Here is a 23141-nt window from a genome sequence, read left to right as displayed (position 1 = left end):
ACTGAATTATCTCCTGCATGCTTTGACTGTTTTTTATGATCTTGACACCTGAATTCAACAAATATCCTAAGGTCTGGAAAAATAAATATATCTTTAAAAATTGCATGCTACAGAAAAGATCCTACTGGTCTCATGATATTTTAGTTTGAATGCATTGTTGTTTTTTTAACATTTCTGGAAAAACTTGTTGATTAGGTTGTAAAATCAAACGTTTCTCCCCAGGATCATGCGCAAGGTCATGGGGAACAAGTCCAGTTGCCCGACCCAGGGTGACAAAGTGGTTGAGCTCATCTACATTGACATCGTCGGTCTCACCCAGTTTAAGAAGACGCTGGGACCATCCTGGGTCCACTACCAGTAAGTACATTTATATGGCTCGATCAACTTTTGACTATGTGTAGTTCCCAATATGGCCACACAGTTTAGGGTATTTCATATGAGAGATTTCTGTATTTGTGTTAGTAGTAAAAATCATTGAAAGTTTTTGAAAAATCAAGGAAGCGTGTTGTGTGAATTATATCAATGTAACATAATATTGATACGTAAAAAATGGCAGGCCCACAGGTTTGTAAGGCACATTTTCTTAAAAAAGATATGTATTTTTGTAAAAAAAAAAAAAAAAAAACCAAATATATATATATCAATATATATTATGTGATTTTATAGCTTTTTTTCCTTTTCATGTTTTGGTAATTTTTATAGAAAAATAGAAAAAAATGCAGACATATTTTTTAAGCAAACAGATTTGGAGGGCATGTTTTCTTTACACACTTACACTTTCACACTGGGTTGTTTCCAGTAAAACCAGTGCTCTGCAGTTGTCTATGGCGCAGCTCCGTTGGGCCGTTGATGGGTAATTTACTTTGCACTGTAGCTGTTTGTTTGTTTAAGGTCTTTCCATTATCTCCAGATGAACTGAGTAATTTGTACATTCCTCTAACCTTGTTCTGCCACCGCCAACTGTGGTTTCACAGCTCCTCTCACATATGCAAAGGGCATTGGGTTGAGCCTTGTCTGGCACTTGCTTGCACAATGAGTCTATTTTCTGCTCATACATTACTGCAATCTCCCAAAAGGCCGCAGCAGCGTCTGTTGTTCGCGATGTTTCGAGTCTATTCGCTCTCCGATTGCTCCGCTGAGGACTGCAGACGGGGCCTTCCTGGTTTGTTTTGAAAAAGCTCTCATCAGCTCCGACTGACAGGAAAAGAGAAGGAACAATAAGTCTGGGGGCACTAATGGCCCCGCTGGTTCCTCCTGCTTGTCACCAGGTTTTGTTTGTCTGCGACATAACACCTTAAACTGCATCCGCTCCCTTTGTGCCCTGAGGAAATTGATTCAGCCTCAGGCGTAATGTAAGGTCCAGATGCTGTTTTCTGCATTATTTCTCCCTACCATTATTGGACACTTGTGTCAAAGCACTTAATGCCACCGTGCTTTGCGAAGCAAGACCTAGACTGAAGGTTGAAGCGTTTATTCTTTCAAGAAATGTAACCTGTTGTGTTGCTCTGCATCGTCTTGCCAGAGTGTCTTTTACACTGCTGTCTCCTGTTAGCAACTTGCATCCTTTGCCTTTGTGGCCCGAGAATCCCTTTGTGAAACCATCTTCTCTTGACTTTATTTGTCATACAGGAAGTCAGGGAGAAAGATATCCTATGGACAGAACATGCCAGATTTGTTTGCATATCAGCCCCCAAATTCTTGCCAGCAATAAACTGTCGTTATTGTTCCCTTTTCTGTGGTTTATTCTTTGTGTTTGGGGACAAAGCAACCAAGTGTGTCAGGGCCATTTGTGATTAATGTGTTTTGTTATTGCCCCAGTCTTGTGGCTATCTGTCTTACAGTGCTGTATCATTGTGTTTCATCCTACTTTGGAGGAATGGGAATGCTCTAAGCTGTTGTTTTCTGGATATAAAGCAGAACCAATGTTGCCCTATTGTTCTATTTCATTTAATCCTTTCATCCAATAACTGAATCGGGCACTGCACTTTCATCTGCATCGGCAAGGCTGCAGAAAATACGTCAGTGTGTACCAGTTCTACATTCGATGGGAATAATGCAGAAATGAAACTGGACAAATAACAAGTTAGTCATCGGCCGCATGTGTTCCACAAGTTTGATTTCATCATTCCTCTTTTGGCTTCCATTTGTCACTTCCTCACTTTCTTTTGCCAGACACTTTGTTTTGACACAACACTGTCTGTATGCATTGCTGTGTGTGTGTATATGTGTGGTGTGATTCATGCCACTGAATACCATTCAATCACAGAGTCAGTGTTGAGGTATTTGTGGTGCAGACAGCATCTTGCGCTGTTTGACTTGTAAAAAACTAGGGATGCACAATATGCTGATCTTTATATGATGCTTTAACCCTTTGAAACTTGGATCAGCATCATTTTTCAACCCTAAGCGAATTGATTCAATTTCTCTCAAAAACATGGGAAAAAATGATGATCAACTTCATATTAATATCAACAAATTGCAAGATGTGAAAATTATGAAATTGAATTTAAAAAAAAATAAAGGGAATTTCTTTAAAAAGCTATGTTTATAATTATCTTAATTGCACATTTTAAATGCACATTTTAATTATTTAATATAAAAAAAATTTTACACACTTTTCTTGATCTTTTTATTTTATTTTATTTATTTATTTTACGTATTATTTTTCTGTCTTTTTTTGGCTAATTTTCAGGTAATTTTCTTGTACTTTTTACTAATTTCTCACAAATTTTTGGGGGGTAATTTCCTATCAGGTTGCTTATTGCCTACTTCCCATGTTTTTGAAAGAAATCAAGCCAGTTTGCTCAGGTTTCAAAGGGTTGATCATCATAGAGATGTGCACAATTAGATTTTGGTATTATACTCTGAATTTAGTGAAATCGAATTTAAATCACATTCCGTGGTACTGCATCTGCTCTGCTCTCCGACACTTCCCTCTGCTCCGCCTGCGTCTGTCTGCGTGCGAGAGCGTGCCACGTAAACACACACCGTCAGGCTTGTTTATTTGATAGAGGACATGCCGGTCAATCCTAAAACAACATACGATTTGAAGTGTAAAAAACATTCATTGCTTCTTGGAGAGAAACATATGACTGGGTTGAGAACAAATAGCTCCTTCAAGGAATAGCTCAGTGCATAGTGAGTAATATCAAGTAATATCATTATATTTAACAAGGTTTTCGCATCCCATATATTTCCCCATATTGTGCAGTTATTGTCAAAAAATATTATTTTCAGTGCCTGATATCAGACAGAATTGTCAACTCGTTGCACTCCTTTTCCATTTTTAGTCCGACATTGCGCCCCCTGCTTTCCTTAACCAATCACTAAAGACTTAATGTTTCCACCTGAATCTGAATAACTCTAAGTTCATTATGCATAAACATGCCAACATGACTGTTTCCTGGGGTTTCAAGCGTGGAGCAGAGCAAAGTAAAACAAACTAGATAAGCCTCGATAACAGTGTCTATATCTATATATGCGTGTCATTTTTTGGTATTACTCCAGGTACAATGCTGGAAAACACTTGATGACGGTCAAGGGGCACTGATTGTCTTATGGAGTCCCCTTACGGTGCTCTCTGATGGTTTTTATTTTGACAGAGAAACTGCTGTTTCATGTGGCAGTGCCAGGTGGATCAGTGGACTCAGTGGAGTGGGAAGATTCCAAGGTCTGGACCCTAGCAAATATTTTAAGACAGTTTGGGCAGAAAATCTTTATAACTGACCACTTAACCAAGCCTGGCTGCTCTTAATTATTGTTGCTATGCCTGTTTTTGTGTTTAAACCCACTAAACCAGCTTTCCGTTTCAGCTTAGCACATGCAGGTTAAACTCATAACACTGGCAGGTTTTATACTCAAATTTTGCAAAAATTACTGAAACAATGGCTCTTTAACTTAAGACAGAAAAGGGCTCCTAACTGGTTACACCTTATAATGATACTAAAGGCTCCCGGTAATATGTTAACTCGTGGCCTTTGAGCCAGTGCAATGTTCCTACTAGTTAGCCAGCCATGTTGATGTTTGCGGCTTTTGTTGCAGGTGATTGGTTCGGGAGAGGTTGATGAAAGGACTCAAGCATGTTTTAAGGAGAGAGGCAGCTTTTATAGGTGTTAATTTATTGCCTAATAACAGTCGAAAAGGATAACAACTGAGGTTAAAGTCTGTTAAGGAGAACACACTGTGAATGTTTGTGGTTTATGGGAACATGTGAAAACAATCAGATGTTATTAGCTGGATGACAGTTGCAGTAAGATAATGAGTAACACATTTGAGTTTATCTTTCCCAGCTCTATTTCGACCTTGAGAAGTTTTTTCTTCTAGCTGAACCATGTTCAGTTTAATGCTTTTACAAAATTGGCTGATCTGTCTGATTATCATGCAGCTGTTGAGTTACGCTTCAGGGCTTTGCAGACTTATAGCACACCCTCAGGTAGATTGATATAAAACAGAAATCCCTCATCTGATATGTTTCCTAATGACCCATATGGGAGCATTTTATTTATTGCTTATTTCACATGGGAGATAATCATAGCAGGAGAGAAAGCTATCGTTTACAGCAGCTGTTGTTATACATTATCCTTTCGGGATCACTTTAGGTGGATTACATTACAGTGAAATTACACGACTACTTTGACAACAACATCCGCACTCTGCCCGGCTCGGTTTGGGTATTGCGGCAATGTGTTACTAAGTGCGCACTTGTTGAGCTGAACAACCGCAACTCCAGCCACATCACGACGGCCACTGTCAACTCAGCGGACATGGGCGATGTGCTGAAAGCCTCGCTGCGGCCATTTTTACATCATGTTATGGTTTCAGCAGCACTTCCCCATCTGTTGAGGACGGATCTACCGGGGACAGATGAGGGTTGTTTTCCTCCAGAGCGAGTGGAGATGGCATGTGGGCTTGTTGTTGTTGTTGTCATCGTCGTTGCTTTCAGTCTAAAGTTTCCTCATGGTGAATGTGTTTCCCAGCTCTATAGTCTCCCAGGGCCTCTCACAGTTCACACAGCCAGCTGCACAGCATCTGCCCGGGCGGAGAGACGATCACTGGGAGAGAGGGGGGATTTTTAGCTGCAGATGTTTACGTGTGGGACACTGAGTGTGTGTATGCATGTCTGTTTACACCTGGTTTCTCCCTATCACTGTATGATTAATGCTGAGTATTTTACCTTGACCCCAGAGTAGAGTCACCTCATTTTATAATCTCTCAAGACTGATCTTGTGCTCAGTGAAAAAGTCTCTTCACTTCTGAATACTCTAGAAGAAAGGAAAAATATTTGATTAATAGCATGAGATAGATTCAGCTCTTTGTGGCCAAGTCACCAGATTCAAATTAGCTTTCCTTTCTCTCATCGGCTCTTTGCCTTCCTAATCGAAAAAATGCAGATGGCGAAAGACAGGGCAGACCAGACGTAATCTAGAAAAGAGAAGTGAGTAACAATGAGCGGGTTAGTGAACGTAGAGCATGCAGTTTAAGGTCATGAAGGAGCTGTTCTCTGCATACATACCATTCCCTCTCCTGCTTGTGGTCTAATTAATCCTGTGCTGTGACCTTTGAGTCAGCTGTGATGCTCATTCACAGCTTCGCACCTCTTCAGGACTGGATTTCACTATCTGTCTGTCTGAGCGTGGATCTAATGTGTGCTTTCATTGTCTCGATGGAGTTTGTTTTATTTTGTGTATATACATTACACTCTTTGTGTCACTGCATATATTATGAAAGACATGAGACACTGGAACGGTGTATAACCACAGATTTGATTCATTTAACCCTTTAAACTTTTATACTGAAGCAAATAGGTTTAAGTTTTTTTTTAAATCATGGGGAAAAAGGTAATAAGCAACTTGGCAAGAAGAGTTCTCCATATTAAAATAAAATATAAAATCTCGGCAAAAAGTTCAAAAAACAATTTTTGGAAGCAACCCATCTCCTTTTTTTTGCCAGTTTTCTGGGGATTTTACTGTTATTTAAATAAAAATATATATATTCTTGCTATTTTTGGGTCTTCTTAAGTTGTACATTGCTTTCTTCCCATGTTTTTGAAAAAAAAAAAGCTGAATAACTCAGTTTTCAAAGGGCAAAAATGCAAAAAAAGTATGAATTAAAGGGATTGTTTTGATTTTTTGAAATGGGGTTGAATGTGTAACATACAGTAGATGTCAGTCTGCACAAGTCCAATTTGGAGAAGCAGGCCTTAGTACAACAGCAAAGCCAAGCATTGTACTGCTGTGTATGGGGTCAGCAACAAAACATATTCTAGCCACCTAAAAATTGCTCATTAAAACGCTCAATATGAGTTAAAATGTACACTATATTGAGAATATTTTCACAGCTTTAACTTGCCTTCAGATGTCAATTTCTGAACTGATATTGTTACCTCGCTTTCATCAAAGCCAAATTCCATCAAGAAAAACTTTATTTATTTTATTTAACTTAAAAGTGGTTAGTCCAGATTCACCAAAATCACACAAAAACACAAACTAACTGATAGAGCCAGTGGTAGACCCGCAGCTTCTGTATTAAGTGAGCCAAAATTACTGTTTTTATCAATGGAATGAGTCTTGTGGCTTTGAAGAGAGCTTAGATGTTGGCTTTCTGACAGAAAGTTATAGTGGTGAAAATACTCTTAATGTAACGAACACTCAATCTCAGTTGTTGACAGCCATCGTCTGTATGTAATACACTGATTTTGGATAAGTCCCTCATATAACCCCACTTCAAAAAGTCTGAACTACATCATGTATTTTTTTTCATACCAATAAAATGTTCCATCCCAAATGGCATTACAGGAGACACAAAAATAACACGAAGACGTCTTCATTCATGCTCTAATAAAAAAAACCACATCATTGTTGCAGACCACATACTGAACAGGATTAGTGAACCAAAAGAACAAACATGATAAAACATGTTTTACACAGAAATGAAATGGACTAGAAACATAATACAAAAGATCACCTTTTTCCAACAATTTTCCAACAAAAAAGACTTATTTATGTATTTCCATTGTTGTGACAATATAAAACACAATGCGTCTTTTTTTCTATTTTATCTAGATGACAAAGTTTATGTAGTGGTACGCCACCAAACCCTGATTGTGTCAAATAAACACAAATAATCAAACTTCTGTACCTTTAAAATACATGTTTACCCAAATAAAACACCCTTTCCTTACAGCACTAACCAACAAGAAACAGGTAAGTTAATCTAAGTCTTCAGGCTGACTAGTGTGATTTAAATGCATATCAAATTTACAAATCTATCATTGCCTTCACATGGAGTTAGGCAGGCGGTGGATGGCAGATGGACATCACCGTCTGGACGACAGGAAAAAACAAGAAGAAATGAAATATGCATGATGATATGTTGTGATGGTGATGTCTGATGTTTATATAGAATGGAAATGATTTAATATATAATTTTGTGTTTATTTTATGTAATTTTACTAGTAATGTCCATGAATTGTCCAGATAATTTATGCCTTTTGGGATGTAACTATGTGACATCCAGTTGTTGTGTACTATGGCAAAAAACATGTTTTTACATTGAACTGCAATGACGTTTAATGTTGACAGTACTTTGTGCAGGCCTCTCCAAAGTTTTACCGTCCTGTTTTCTTGTCCACTTAAAATGATATCCGTGTTGCCGTCTGCCATCTCCCTGATTCCATCTGAAAGCAGCACAGTGATAAAAGCACTGGGTAGTGGTTCACTTCAGCTACACTACACTATAGTTGTGGGCACAAGGTGTGGACAGTTTAGCACATATTGAATAGTGCCTTTGTACATAGATGATTTATAATGGTGTTAAAAGGCTTTGTTGAATTCACAAGCAAACATAATAAATAAACAATATCATGTTGATATTAAGAAACTTTTTGTACATTAATGTGTGCTAAAGCAATTAACACATTTGTCTTTGTGTGAAATCACAGGTGCATGCTGCGGGTGCTGGATTCGTTCGGTACAGAACCAGAGTTCAACCATGCCCACTACGCCCAGTCCAAGGGTCACAAGACGCCGTGGGGGAAGTGGAACCTCAACCCGCAGCAGTTCAACACCATGTTCCGTGAGTTGACAGCAACACACAAAAAACACACTCACTTACCAAAAGTGCATCTGCTGACCATCACGAAAGGGCTAGTAAGCTTTATCTGTAGTATTTAAAGAGAAAAAAACAGGCCATTTGGCTCATTTGAAGCCTGAGTGCAGGATTTAAAATGTGTTTACCACAGTTAATGTAATGAAAACCAGCACGGAGAACTTTTCTGGTTGATCCGTCCTCTGAGTCAACACCCTAAGAATGCAACACGATCCCTGATCCGTCCAAAAAACAAAATTCTTCAAGTATGTTGTGGTGAAAACTGGCTTTCGTCTCCACATAACTCTCGCAGATTTTGTTTAAATAAGGTCAATTTGCCAAATGCTGCTACTTGCAGTATAAATAAGTTTTCATCATCATTACACCCTGGGCTGTTTTCTATGTCGACAGTTCCAGTTAGATTTTCTGCTCTGAATGAGCTGTTTTGGTTGAAAAGGGGCATAAAAGAAAATCCAGCACGTTGCTAATGGAATATCATCAAGCAGATTAAAGGAAAGTAAGAGGTCAGACACTCTCCATTTTAGTGTGATTATGAATGTAGGACGTAGGGGTTTTATTGCTCTGTGTGTGCGCATCACTCCGACTGTGAGATCACTCTGTAACTGGAGTCAAGCACATTTGCTGAGGTGGATGAGTGGTGGCGGCGCAGCAGAGGAGAGAGGGGAGCCAGGCCCCCCTGGGGTATTGACCTTTTCCCCATGGCTAAGAGAAAGTGAAATGTTACCCCCACAGTCCCCGTTTGCAAGGTGAGGCCTGGAGCTCTCCAGAATGCCACTGCACCTGAATAGGCCCTTTGTCTGCTGAATAGGGTATGTCTTTCTCATAACACACTGGAGCCTTTGCACAAAATCCAGTTAAGAGTCGCTAGGTTAGATGATATCGCTGGTGAAACAAGTGCACAGTGGTTTGGCCGAGTGTTAAAACTACAGAATGGCATCACTTCCAGGCACGAGAGACTATAAAGTTTTCTCTGCATTGTGCTGCACAACACCTTAGCTCCAGGCTAAAGAGGAGCATGTATACTACTCAACAGTATTATATCAACAACTGTAAGGTTGATGGATTAGATATCTGAGGTTTGTTATTGTTATCACACTGTGCACAAATGATATTTGCACATGGAGCTGGAAGTGTGCATGTCTGAGCAGGTGCCTCTGGCAGCTTGGATTTGCAGTGGGTGGAGTTTTATCCTTGTGTAAATTTCACGAGTGGTGTCAGGATCTGCAGAAGTCATTCCCTAATCTAGTTGTTTAGAAGCTGTCTCACATTTAATCTGGTCCTGTGTGGATTGTCTAAAAATATTCAAGAATTCAAATACTGTTTGCAAATAGAGTACACAGTGTACTTCAAATCAGAACATAAACACAAAAGAAACATTTGCTTTGGGGGCACTCGGGGTTGGTTGGCTATTTTCTGGTCCTTTTGAAGGTCATAAAAACAAAAATATTTACTTCCTTCCTCTGCATTAATCTATTATGCCAAAACATCTAAAATTTACTCACTTTTTTGGTGAGGGTAGCACTAAAGTTTCATAGTTTCAAAAGAAAAAAAGTGGTCTGTGGACTAAATGTATTATAAAGCTGAGTGAGATAGACCGATTGGGAAAATGCCAAAAAAGCCAAAAGAATCAGAAAAATTTTGCTGTAAAAATTTTTTTGAAAGTCTGTGATGAGTGATGGCCACCGGCTAACGTAATTTCATCATGAAGTTCAGTCAAATGATGGTGGGGTTGGCTGGCACATGCGCCAACCAATCGTAATTTAACTGTTGTAACTGTATATTGATAGCTCAAAACTATATTCAGGGTTCTCAGGGTCTTGAAATTCCTGAAAAGTTGTGTTATTAGAAAAATTGTTTTCAAGGCCTTGAAAAACAGAATGTTTTGGAAAAGTGTCTAATATATATTGTTGTAAATACCGCTTAAAACAAGTTCCTAAAAATCCCCAAACATGTTGAACATTAAATGAAATCTGTTCGTTCTATTATAAAATTTAAAATCGCATGCCGGCTCCATGATAGTTGAAACGTCAGTAGTATCCCATGATTGGGATTGCAAATTGCCAGATATTCTACGAAATGTTCATGTTTTCCTGTTTGGATTAAATGTTCAGAAATGTTTCTATTGGTAGCTTCAGTCTGTATGCAAATGTGGCATTTGAACATTTTGCCAGCAAACCCCACACAACATACGACTTCCAACCCTGTGGTGGGGCTGGTTGGCACAAATGCACATGACTTGAATCACAAATCATCTAATTTTAGAAAACATGTTTGTATAAACATATTAATTTATAGCTGTGACCTTAATCTTTCGCTTGCTACTGGTCAGAATATTTATTATGATATAATAACTATACATAGAGTGAAAAGTGGGCCAACCAACCCTTGTCTCCCCTACTAGTATGAATCTTATATAAAATCTCATATTTGGATTCTTTGATGGTTGAATTGTATTAAAAGTTGCCTACTGAATATAGATGTAACAATGGACAAATCAAGTGTGAGTAGGTAATCTATCCTAGATTTGGATTGGTCCATTTGTTACGATTAGGCAGTGCTCTATAAATCATTGGTCCGGGGAATTGGGAGTATCTGGCTGCCGGCCAATAAGACAAGACACTGCCAAATTGACCTCATTAATCTATTTCAGAGCTGGGAAAGCAGGGAGTGTTTTCTTGTGTACAGTTTGTGTTTGAATGGGCTGTGCATCTTAAGTTATGTTGGCTCTGTTTCTTTGCAGAAGTCATTTATAATCAGGGGAGCTGAACACTTGCAAATATAATAAAGTTAACCTCTCCTGTAGGTCAGAATGACTTGGAAGGATTGAAGTCCGGCCAAGTCTAATTCATTTACGCCATCATCTTAAAAATGGGTTTGTTACAGAGGACTTTGGTACGGGATATAAAGCTGACTACAGACAGACTTTGTATCAAATTATTTTGGAAACAAGAATGAGTATGAATAATGATCCGCCCTTTAATCCCTCCACTGTCACAGGGATATATATACACGGACAACAAATCAGCTTTGTCAACCAGGTTTCTCTTAAACCCTTTTCCTGTGTGTATCCCTGCATCTGAATGCTTAATCCCTTCCGGAAATGATGATTAATACCGGTCAGAGGTCGAAACACAGCAGCAGATAGTATTTATCTTTGAGGCATTGCCAACGACGTAATTGACCCTGAGATCTGCCAGGCTGATAGTGCCTGTAAAGCTCTGATTGATAATGTCGCTGGCACACCCACTCACTAAAGGTTATCTTTATTATCCATCTGTGTGGGATCAATAGGCTGGTGTTCTGTTTCTGACAGTCTCAGATTGTTTTCTCTTATTTTTTCTTTTTTTTCAAATTTTCTGCATTGGGTACTTTTACTTCAATACTTGAGTACAGTTTCTTGATTAGTTGCATCTACAGCATTTTACTGCATTATCTGATAGCTATTTTACTTAACAAACTAAGTGTTTTGCCTAAAAACGTAATAAAAATTTCATAGTATGTGATGTTTTGTTATAAATAAAACTACCCAACTGTTTAAGTGCAACTTAAATAATTAGCTGATTAATAAATTAGTCGATAAACAGAAAATGTATTATTGTATTATATTATATCATTATTTTGAGATTTTTCTGCGTTGGGAACTACTTTCAATACTTTAAGTACATTATCCGGATTGTTTGGATTTACAGCATTTCACTACATTTACCTGATAGCTTAAGTTATTTTTTATTTATAAATTAAGTGTTTTGCCAAAAAAAATATATAAAATAAAATATATTTTTTTAATGTACATTAAACTACTCAGCAGTTTAAGTACCGCTGAAATAATTAGTTGATCGATCGATAAATCAGTTGACAAAAACACATTTTCAAATTTTTTACATTTTTATTTAATTTCCTTTTTTAAATATGCATTTTTCTTTCAATACTTTCAGCACATATTCTTGATAATAATATAATGCTTTCATTGCACGAGTCTTACTCGTAACAGAGTATTTTCTAGTATTTGGTCTCTGTCTATGTCTCTCAGGTGCCTTCCTGGCTATTTAAAGCCCAAAATATTTTTTTTACCTCATATCACAAAAACATTTGTGCATTTGACACCTCCTTTCTAAAGTTAATAAATTATAGTCTAATGGCTGTCAAGCAGTCGCCCTACCTGAACTCCATATATCTCTATACTCTCTTGGATTTACAGCATTTTGTGATGAAACATTGGTGCCAGAAAAGAACATCTGACCCTTGAACACTTGCCTGCGTCTATTCAGTGATGCCAGCAGGAGGGGGAACATTGAGGACGTTATTTTGCTGTAATTGAGCACCTCTCACTATGTTCCTACTCTCTTTTATTCGAAACCTTTGCAGATGCTTGCTTTGATTGATTGCAGTGGATTAGCATAATGGCAGCGTTGCAGAAAGCTCCAACAGTGAAGTCCTGAAATGATGTCAGTGTCTACACAGAAACATAACACCACTTCTCTTTATTTTCTTTTCTTTTCAATGCATTCACCAAGCAAGGGCAGCGTACTACAGTTATTAAATTTGGTTTGTTACATACTCGTCAATACGCATTATGGTAGGCCTTGATAGCCAGTCACACACAAAATATTTTAACCTATTAATATCCTTTTTATCTTCAAATGATCAAAGCAAGGAAAACATACTGTACCTATACTACATTTGGCTCACACAATGCCAGAGTTGTGTGTGAATAAGTTGGTGCATAAAATCAGGGCCAAGTGTTTTTCTTTGTCCTCAGGCATTAGTTATAATTTAAGCATGTCAGCAACTTTCTAATCATTGCTATTTGTCTGTTAAGTGAGTTATTTATTTATTCTCTGGGTGTGATGACAGACAGTTTTTTTTTAACAAAGGGAATTAAAGGAACAGTTGTAAAGATTTAGGGGGATTTAGTGGCATCTGCCGGTGAAGATTGCAGATTGCAACCTGTTGAAACTTCTTTCAGTTAGAATTTTTTTAGCGTTCATTGTGAGACAAATTATCCACAGATGTCTCGTCCTCTCCAAAACAAACATACCAGGTGATTAAAACCTGATTAAAGCTGTTTCATGTTACAAATCCATGTTTTCAGGTCACTGTTCAGCATGTTGGGGATGGGCCGCTAGCCTAGCACATGCTCATATGTGCTTGCCAGATTATCCACAGAGGTCTCTTCCACTCAAAAAGAAACAGATCTGGCGATTTAAATCGGTAAAAACACTGAACAGAGCAGTTTCACGTTACGAATCAGTGTTCAATAAAATCCTATGCTGTTTTGCGTGTCAGAGATAGACTGCTAGCCTAGCACCTGTTAATGTGTGCTCACCTTTATTCATTCAGATATGCAGGTTTTTATCTTAAGTTAAATTATCTGAAGAGGTCTCTTCCACCCAAAGCTGGATTTAAACCAGTAAAGACACTGAATAAAATAGTTTCCCATCAAAAAGAGCTGTTTTTCTCACACTCTTGTGATGGAGGGGCTGCTAACAATGCTGGCTGACCCAAATTATGCAGATGTCTCTGTCCTGAGCCAGTGTTAGGTTTGTCCACTCTGGGCTACTGTAGAAACCTGCAACACAGCGATTTCTTTAGACAAGTACCTGCTCCTTATGTAGATATAAACAGCTCATTCTAAGGTAACAAAAATATTCTTATTTTCAGGTTTTTAAAAACTAAAGGAACCATACTTATATCAGACTCAGTTTCTGCCCATATATCCTCCTAAATCTCACACACTGGACCTTTTATATGACATTAAAAACCCTTAATTTTTCCTCACTGTGATGTTTGCAGCACTGTAGGACCGCCTGGTAGACACTCAAAAAGCTCATCAGTAAAATCTCAAAGCTGTTTGTGTGTTTCAGGTGTAGTCTTTGTATTTTCACCCTTCAGGCCCATTCACAGAAGTTGTTCAAAGTCTTTGATGTTGAGTTTTAAGAGCGCTGGAGATTTTAGTGCTGATGATGCAGTTTGAAACCTTTTTTTTTTCAGCGTGGCCAGCACTATAGAAGTTAGTTTCTTCTAAAAATGAGTCTGCATTCTCAAGTGTTGGCCCAACATTAATCACATAATCCTTAGTCGGGGATTACTTTAGTGTAATTTTTTTGTGTGATGATGTAGTTTAGTCCTCTGCTGCTGATTTAGTGAATTCCCAGCTCCTTTTTAAAGAGCACAAAGGAAGCCCCTCTCACCCTGTCAGAGACGATATCCTGCCCTTAGAGTGTCTCCGACATTTCTTCACCCTGCTCCTCCACTCAGCTCGGCCACGTCGTTCCAATATTGACTCCCAATCAAACACAATGCCCCGCTTCCTCACATAACGACCCCCCCGACCATTCAAGAGCGACAAAGCAGCTGCTTCTCCGGCACCGCTGTCCTCCCAGGCTGTTTGTTAGCTAATAGCAAAATGAAGCTGTGGCACATTGAGTGACATTTTGAGTGGCGGCTCTAGTGGGAGAGGAGGCATCTGTTGCCAAATGCATCAAGAGGGCCTAACACTAATTAACAGCCTGTCCTGTTTACACAGTTAGTTTGGTACATGAGTGTTCGAGCTGCCTCCTCCCGGCGCCGAGGACCATCTCTGCCTCTTTGCCATCAGAAATACATCTCAGTTATTAGGAGGGGCCACCTGAGGCTTTTGCACCGGTGTTCATTTTGTTCCCTTATGCCACACAGACACCTCACACAGATGTGGCGGTATCTTCATAACGCCACATTCCTGCGCTCTCTCTCACACACACACACACACACACACACCGAACACAAAGTGAACCACCAGTGGGTGAAAGGCTCCTCTGTGCATTGTAACGCTGGGGAAGTGCAGAAAAGGAACAGGATTTCAATACAGTAGATTAGAAGTTGGACAAAGGTTGCAACCCGGAGACATGTTATCACAGGTAGTGTGAAGATGAGATAGTGTGACACTCACATAGTCTGGCTCTTTGCCCAGAAAATGTACTGCACACTTTATTAATATATATATCCTAGTTAACATGTCCCGTCAGGATGCTGAGAGGAAAGTGTAAAGCATGAAGAAACCTGTGATATGCATCCAACAAATGTTCCTTTAGTTTGATGGAACCTGAATTATACTTTATTGTTCTGATAAGGAAAAGCTAATATAAAAGGCTTTTGTTTGTGCCCTTTTCATTGTTTTTGGCAGTTTTTAATAATTGCTTTGTCTGGCACTGGGCTCATTTACTCCCCATTTTCTGCATTTTTTTTTTTATGTGTGCCTAAAGATATTTAGCTGCAACCAATATGTGGCCTGCCTGGAGAGATCGAGTGAACAAACATTGGCTTTTTGTCGAGTGGGAGAAAACGTCCCATTTCAGGCAACACCCTAATAAAAACACGTCAACAGCATTTGTGAAACTGCTGCAGCACAGCTGAGCTGTTACAGTACGTCATTGTTTCTGCTGCTCTCTGCTGCAGTTAAGTCACGATTCGGCAGCTGTATTCCTGTCATCATGTGTTAAGCGACATGATTAATGATGAGTCATCCTCTCTTATTAAATAAGGCGTGATTAGACCTGCGGACATTTGCAGTAGTTGAATCTGACTTGTTTAAATGCTGCCAGGTACATGTAAGTTGAGATTCTTTGCTTAAATTCTCAATAAATCCTTCTTTTATTCACTATACTGAAGCCAATTCCATCTCCTCTGACTGACCGACCTTAATTTGCCTCCGTAGTAATAGCGTTGCGGTAAAAAGTGAGCTCTGACCGCAGCAGCTCCCCAGGGACTTGCACACAAACCACAAACTGTGCACCCAAACACCTCGCAGCCTGTTTCACTCTCTTTAGGAGGTGATGAGGTCTGCGTTTCAGTCTGCTCCGAATACTCCTCAATTAGATTATCAAGCATATTCAGTTTGGACTGATTCTCCTCTGCCTACACTCCAGACACTTGTCTTTACATTTGTTCTACAAGGCAGATGGCAGCGTGGTAAAGAGCTGCCAGCTTCAGGCTCCACACTTGACCTGCTCATCTTGTTGTTCCCATAGTAACTAGTCATCACCGGGCAATAAGGAACGGAGTGAACAAAAAACCCAGAGTGCTTGTCGAATTGAGTGGTGCTTGTCTCTCTGTGGAATTATGATCAGTGCTAAAAGGCGGGACTGAAATGGGCTTATTTATTTAACTGACTTATTTGTGTGTAAGATTTATTGAAGGCGTTGTTGTTTTTGCCTCAGTAATGCATAAATTTGGATGAGGACAACTGTGCCTGAAGTCATTTTGTCATTTTAGTCCCAATAATGTGATGACTGACTTTTTTCACTCCTTTTTCATTATTTCGGTTTTGCTGAAACACATTTAAGTGCATCACACTGATGATGTAGTGAGGCCTGAGTTTTTAACTCAGGGGGTCCTCAGAATTAGCAGGAAAATACACATTAACATAAATTAGGGTGCACAACTGATTGAGTTCTGATCACAATCACGTATCAACTCAAGCTAAAATCAAACTAAAAGCCAGCCTCCACTTTTGAAGAGCTGTCCTGCAGCTATACAAGCACCCTGCAGCAGGAGCCTGTGAAAAACTTAACTAAATGTTGCAAATAAAGATGGCACAATTGCAATTCGTCAACAGTCATCATATGCAAAGAGTGTGTGAGACTTGCATCTGAGTGTCAAAGCAACACAACCAAATTGTTTAAACACATGAAAAAACATTGTGTGCGATGAATGCAAGAAGAACTTTGCCGCTGATGTTACCGTGCCATGCAGTTAAACTCCGACCCTATCCAGCATCATCTCAGACATTAATAACAACGATGCTGCAGCGTGTTACGGTACCATGAGCACTGTTAAAAAAAAAAAAAAAAGAAAGAAAGAAAGATAGAAAGCGGTGTATTTGTATCCATTGAAAATGTACTGGATTCAGCTGAAGAAGAACATTATTTTAAGACTTACTTTGATACAGAGATTTGTCAGTGAGCAGGATGAGCACAGGGACAAAGTAAAAATAATGCTCTGCTGATTTAATTTTGGATGAAAAGTTTCTGGCACAATTTTATTTTATTTATTTTTTGTGTTAATGTAAAGTGCAAAAAAAAGTCCCTTAAAACAATGCATAACCAATAAATTGTCTCAGTATTAACCAGAATAATCTGAATGAACATTTGGCCATAATTGTGCAGCTCTAACTTGAATCCAATTAATCATTAGCAAAGATAGTTTGGACCATTCAATAAAAATCAATGCATACATTACAAACATGTAATTTACTTAATACAACTTAAATGATAACTTAAATGACAAGCAAACTTTTCCCAGTTAATCTTTGTGCAGTCATGTGAGATATCGAACTCTAAATGTAGCACATATCCATAACAGCGAGGTGAACAAGTTAGCTAATGCACTTATGCAGTATATGTAATTGGGGGTGGAGGTGTGTGTGTGTGTGGGTGTGCGTGTGCACTAATATTCAGATGGGTTTGCATGTATTTATATATTTGTTTCTTTTGCCGCAGCTCACACCCCAGACAACAGCTTTCTGGGCTTCGTTGTGGAGCAGCACCTCAACGCCAGCGACATCAGGCACATCGATGACATCAAGAGGCAGAACCAGTCACTGGTCTATGGCAAAGTCGACAACTTCTGGAAGGTAACTTAATCTTTTATGCATTGCACACATGCATGAGACGTTTACGATATTTCAAACAAGCTGTGCACATTTTTATGCCCTGAAACACCTGACACACGTGGCCTTGTTCTAATGGACATTGAGTGGTTTTCTAACCTGGTTGCAAATCAGAAGAGTTTATAGACTGATGACAGATGCACAGAAAAACCCACAAACACATTCATATACTGCACTGCAAACACATTCACACCGGCACACACACCTTCAAATGATTGCATGATCCGGCGTATACACATAGATATAGATATAGTAGGTATGCATTCCCTTTGAACATGAAAGGGGCGAGGACTAGGCATGCCAAGAACACCAGCGCACCAAGGATAACCCATTTTCAGACCTCTGAGACCTCGCAGGGAAACTCTTTGAACAACCTTGGGTAAAACTTTCACAGAAAACTTAATAAGAGTCTGGTTTAGGAGCTCAAATTCAGCTTATCGCCCTCTCCGTGAAGTTTTTAATATATTCAAATACATGCTCACACTGCGGCACAGAGACCAAGGGATTACTGTATCCTAGACAAAAACGACTTAGAGACTTGGGGAGATTTGCACATTGTTTGGCATGCCATGGATGGTTGGATTACTGCCCGCGCCTTGATGAGCTTTCAGCCAACACCATGTATGTTGCAGAGTAGCTCGCTCCAGATGCAGCTGACTCTGTAAATGTGTGACAGAGTAACTCGGTGGAATGATAATAGAAGCTGCAAGAGAGAATAGTCCTCATGTGACATGGCTGTTGTGGAAATGCCATCTCACATCAATAGATGTGAACATGTGCAGAAATCAGTAATAAGCCCAACATCACTGACTAATCATCTGCAAATACTGTTGCATCAGACTGTCGTGGTTTGTTCCACTTAGCTTTACGTAACTTTATCAACTCGTGTCCATACAGCTCTCTCACAACAGTCGGAGCAGATGAGTGTCCGAATCAAGGACACATAAACATTATTTCTTGGCTTTGGATGAGTTTTTATTTTTTCACTCATGCCCATTTTTACATACTAGTGTAAAGTTCACACTGATAACAGGGCTTAAATACATTTTTTCTGTGTATATGCATATTTTTTTTTTACATGCAGTGGGGTTTTTTTGCATCATTTGGTGTGTTTGTCCTTCTCTGTTGACAAACTGCAGAATCTGACCGCAGTTACAGTAATGTACAGTAAAACTACTTCAGATTTCTTTTGCTCATAGGAACATGTCTCAAACTGGTAATGTCTTAACTTCTATTTTATATGAATATTTATTAATTTTAATAATCATAAGTATCATGGATTGGTCATTGACCTTAACACTTCAATTACCATTTTCTCATGATTATGACAGCTTCCAATGCTGTTTGTGATCTGTATGAATGAAACAAAGTGTGATGCTGGAAGTTATTGGAATTATCGTGATTCTTCCTTTATATATATATTATATATAGTTAAGTTTTTTTTAAATAATAGAAAAAGCACTTAGATATATATGTAAAACAAATAAACTACACATTTATAGTGAAATTACGTGTTACATGAGACCAATTTAATATAATTTTTAAATCAGAATTTTCACAATAATTGGCAAGTCAGTGTCTGAAAGTATCAGAAAAACATCAGTTTTGTGTTGTTTAAACAGTAATACATTGATGATCTCTCAGTCAGCCTTCAGCACTTAAACAGAGGCTGAGAGATGAGCTAAATGTCCTCCTACTGCCAACATCAACCTTTCAAACTAATTTTATTTATATAACACCTTTCAAACAAATTTCTTTACAAAAAGAAGAAACAAAAAAACAAGATACAACAACATAGGAAATGTGCAAAAATGTATTTTAAAAAGGGCATTTTAATAAATAGAAAAAATTGTGATGGTACCACACTACATAAAGCTAGACTAAAAAGATAGGCCTTTATTAGTTTACGAATAAAAGTATCAATATTTCCAGCTCCTCTCAGGTCCTCCAGCAGGCTGTCCCAACGTTTTGGAGCGTAATAGCTAAAAGCAGAATCACCAATATTTTAGTTTTACTCTGTGGAACAGCTAAAAAAGAACTGAGGGGCCTTCGTCGTTCATAAGCCAAAAGCATCTCTGAGATGTAGTCTGGTGCAAGGCCGTGCAGCGCCTCATAAACTAAAAAAAGAATTTTAAAATTAATGCAAAAACGTCCAGGCAGAGTAAGAAGGCGCAACTGGGTCCATAGACTTTTTGGCCACTGGCATCTTGGTTTTTCGGAGACCAGAAGTGACTATGTTTGGACGAGAAAGCGAAGCTATGGACTTGAGGGGTGATTTTGATTGATGTACTGTAGCGACGTCTTGCAGACTGCATATCACTCAAACAGGCTGTATAAAAAAAACACCTCTTGTACATGTGTGTTTCTGCTCTGAAGTTGGGCATTTTAACATGAGGGTTTAAGGGGATTGATTCGCTTTTGGAGCCTCAAGTGACCATTCAAAGAACTGTAATTTTTGGCACTTCCATTGGCCTTATTTTTGAGCCTTGCAGGTTGCTGCTTGGCTGTATCTGGAGTACATGTCTGTCTTATTTCCAGGTTTGAACCTACGTCATTGTGTTTTATGATGCTGCTGCTGTGTTGTGCTGCTCTGTCTTGTCTGTGCATGCACGACTGTACATTTGTACGTGGTATCTTGAGCCTTGGGTAATAACATCAGCCTGCCTCTATTGAGCTCTGGTGAACCTGATGCCAGACGTGACACCAACATGTTCAACATTTTGAGAAAAATACTTAAAGTGATGAGAAAAATGGCGAAAAATTGCAAAAGCTGTGGAATCATTTGCTTTTACACCTCCAGGATTATTGTGATCCTGATAAATATAGATGTGATTTATCCCGAGAGAATAATTTGGGCCAAATTCAACCAGTGAAACAACACAAGGAAGTTTTGTGTTTAAGAAAATACAAGTCTGACTGGAAAATATTAACAGTAACTAAACATAGTCTAAACTAAGACTAATCTAGAAAGTATTCATTAACAACAGGTGTACAGTTTGAATTCCAAAGGTACATTATAAGGCTCTCAATCCCGAGGTGTTCTAGTTTTTTTAATCCAGAGAGAGCTGGCCTGCTGCTGTGCTTTATGGTTCGAGTACTGAGTCAGAGCTCACGCAGCAGCGTGCCATTCAGTGCAGCTTTAAAAGGGCAGACGAGGGGAGCCCATCAGCTCACAGCAAGGGGCATTAGTTGCCAATCAGACTCCCAAGCGTGTTCATTACCTCCTGCTTTTAATTAAAGGGCCATTTTGGAGCTGACTGATAACGAGCTGACTGGCTTAGTCCCCCCCCTTCTTTTACACCACGCAATCTTTCGATTCTCTCTCTCTACACTTGAGAGGTTTTTATTTCAAAATGATATATCCACTATTTGAAATAGAAAGCGGGGCCCACTTTAAGAAATCTATTTCTCGCATGAAGGTAAAATTCACAGTGGAATTATACGCAGGTTATAAGATTAATGATCTGAAGACTCGCCAGCTAACGCAAGAGGAAGGTGCAGTCAGCTTTATGATATGTAGCAATTGAATTATTCTCTTTTCAGCTTATAACACTGCCAAAGTTCAGAGTTTTTGTCGCTTATCAAATCCTTCTTGGTTTTGCCTCCGTTACTGTACCAGTCCCACATTTCCAGTGTTCTTTCCGTACAATGTTGTTTATCTCAGGATCAGATGATTTGCATTTTAATGCAACTTTTAGCTGATGCAAGTTTAATGTTGAATTAAAAGTAAAATCATTGAGATGTAATGGAATATTTGCTTTCCTGGAAGGAATCAAACGAAAGATCTGCACATTGTATTAACAACTCGCAGTGAATTTCAATTGTACGTCCTGACCACGAGGTCTGCATTTATCAAACTGAACAGGAATGTTCCACAAAAGCAGGAAGTGCAAATGCCTGTGTCGTCTGAACAGCCCTCTTAAACCCCAGTTAAAAAAAAAAAAAAACATATAAGTCATGCTCTCTGTTTACACAACATCTGTGTGACAGCGGATGTAATAAAGGAACGGGGCCCATGCTCAAAATAACTGATCCAGATCAATTAAAAATTGCGTTGATCAGGCCCAATATAACCTCATATTATTGCCTGCTTGATAAAACAAATAAAAAATAAACTCAAGGCTAGATAAGACTTCACTAACTTTGCAAACTAAAGCAGTATTTCCATTGAGGTCTTATCAGATATTTTGCTTTGTGTGTGGAGAAACTCTGGACGTTGAAACTAGAGCTGCGAGGACCAAACTTTGGAGTGAGCGAGGCAGCGCTGACACAGAAGTATTCTCTAGTCGAACACTGTCTCCTTCCTCGCCTTTAATTTGGAGGGGTTAATGTGGGTTAGGCAAGTAATAGTCTCCACGCAAAGCAGAGCCCATTGAAAGGCCTTCTCTGTGCCTGATCAGTATGCAGAGGTGCTCAGGTCACACTCATCCCACAGGTGTACGAAGTGAACTGGTGTGTGAAACAGAATGAGTAATCACCCACACAAACACACACATTCTCGTATTCAAACACATTTTTCAGGACTTGTAGTTTTTGCATGTTTTTTATCATCACCACTGTGGCTGAATGTCAAAGGGGGGGGCAGCATTGTTTGTGACACGTGGCAGATGATTTGTAGTGCATACGAGTTTGTTAGTTCTGCGAGCACAAAACAATTTATTTTGCCAAGGAGAAAATATTGGCAAAGCTTTTTCCTTCTCCTTTTTTGGCTTATCTATTGAAGAGTTTTGTGTATTCTCAGCGTAGTATACAGTTGTATGAGCTTACAACAAAGAAAACAATTGAACCTCACAGTATCAAGAACAGAGGCCTAATGCTGTGGTCGCACTGAATGTGATACATTTTTCGTGTTGCATTACTTGCGCATTGGATTTCATCTTCTGAAACAAAAGTCTTAATTTAAAAACTGTTTCATTTCAATGTGCTCACAAAAATATTATTATATGTAGTTTTTTTACATAGCCAGTCAAAAGCAAAATTTGCTCTTTTTTCAAATATCTTGGAGACTGGATGGAGTCAGCCTTGCGTGTTGCACTAAAAACTCTGGAGAGGATGTGCTTTAAAAAAGTGGCTGCTGATGTGAGCCTTCTCAGGAGAGGACGTGTCTGGTGTCTCCCACTCATTTAGACATTAGTGTCAGCAGTGCTAGACTGTATCATGAAAAATTCATGCCTCTTAAGGTCAGTGTAGCTGAAACGTTGCAATTATAAGTGACTGTGAGCTAATTATCAGCATGCAGATTTTTGGGAAGCACAGGGGAGAGTTTGACTGCTCTAAGGTTGAGGTTATACCTAACTTTATGCAAGATTCCTCATTTTGCTGAGGAGTCGCTGTAACCTGCTGAAGGCTGCAGCAGCAGGTGGCTCATCAGACCTGAATGATGAGAAGA

At 39.0% G+C, this 23141-nt stretch overlaps 1 protein-coding gene across 2 annotated transcripts in view; it reads left to right on the top strand.

Annotated features, from left to right (window-relative positions):
* Positions 1-23141, top strand: part of mgat5 (alpha-1,6-mannosylglycoprotein 6-beta-N-acetylglucosaminyltransferase) — a 105662-nt gene that overhangs the window by 56043 nt on the left and 26478 nt on the right. For both annotated transcript variants that reach the window (XM_042512919.2, XM_042512918.2), the window contains exons 9-11: positions 223-357; positions 7940-8073; positions 17583-17716. In XM_042512919.2, coding sequence (XP_042368853.1) covers positions 223-357; positions 7940-8073; positions 17583-17716 — 403 coding nt within the window. The remainder of the gene's footprint in view (positions 1-222; positions 358-7939; positions 8074-17582; positions 17717-23141) is intronic.

This window comes from Plectropomus leopardus, chromosome 24 (genome assembly GCF_026936395.1).
Source record: "Plectropomus leopardus strain MGB_pleo_1.0 chromosome 24, ASM2693639v1, whole genome shotgun sequence".
Lineage (NCBI taxonomy): Eukaryota > Metazoa > Chordata > Actinopteri > Perciformes > Serranidae > Plectropomus > Plectropomus leopardus.
Note: the sequence above shows the minus strand (reverse complement) of the source record. Positions and strands in the feature narration are given on the sequence as shown.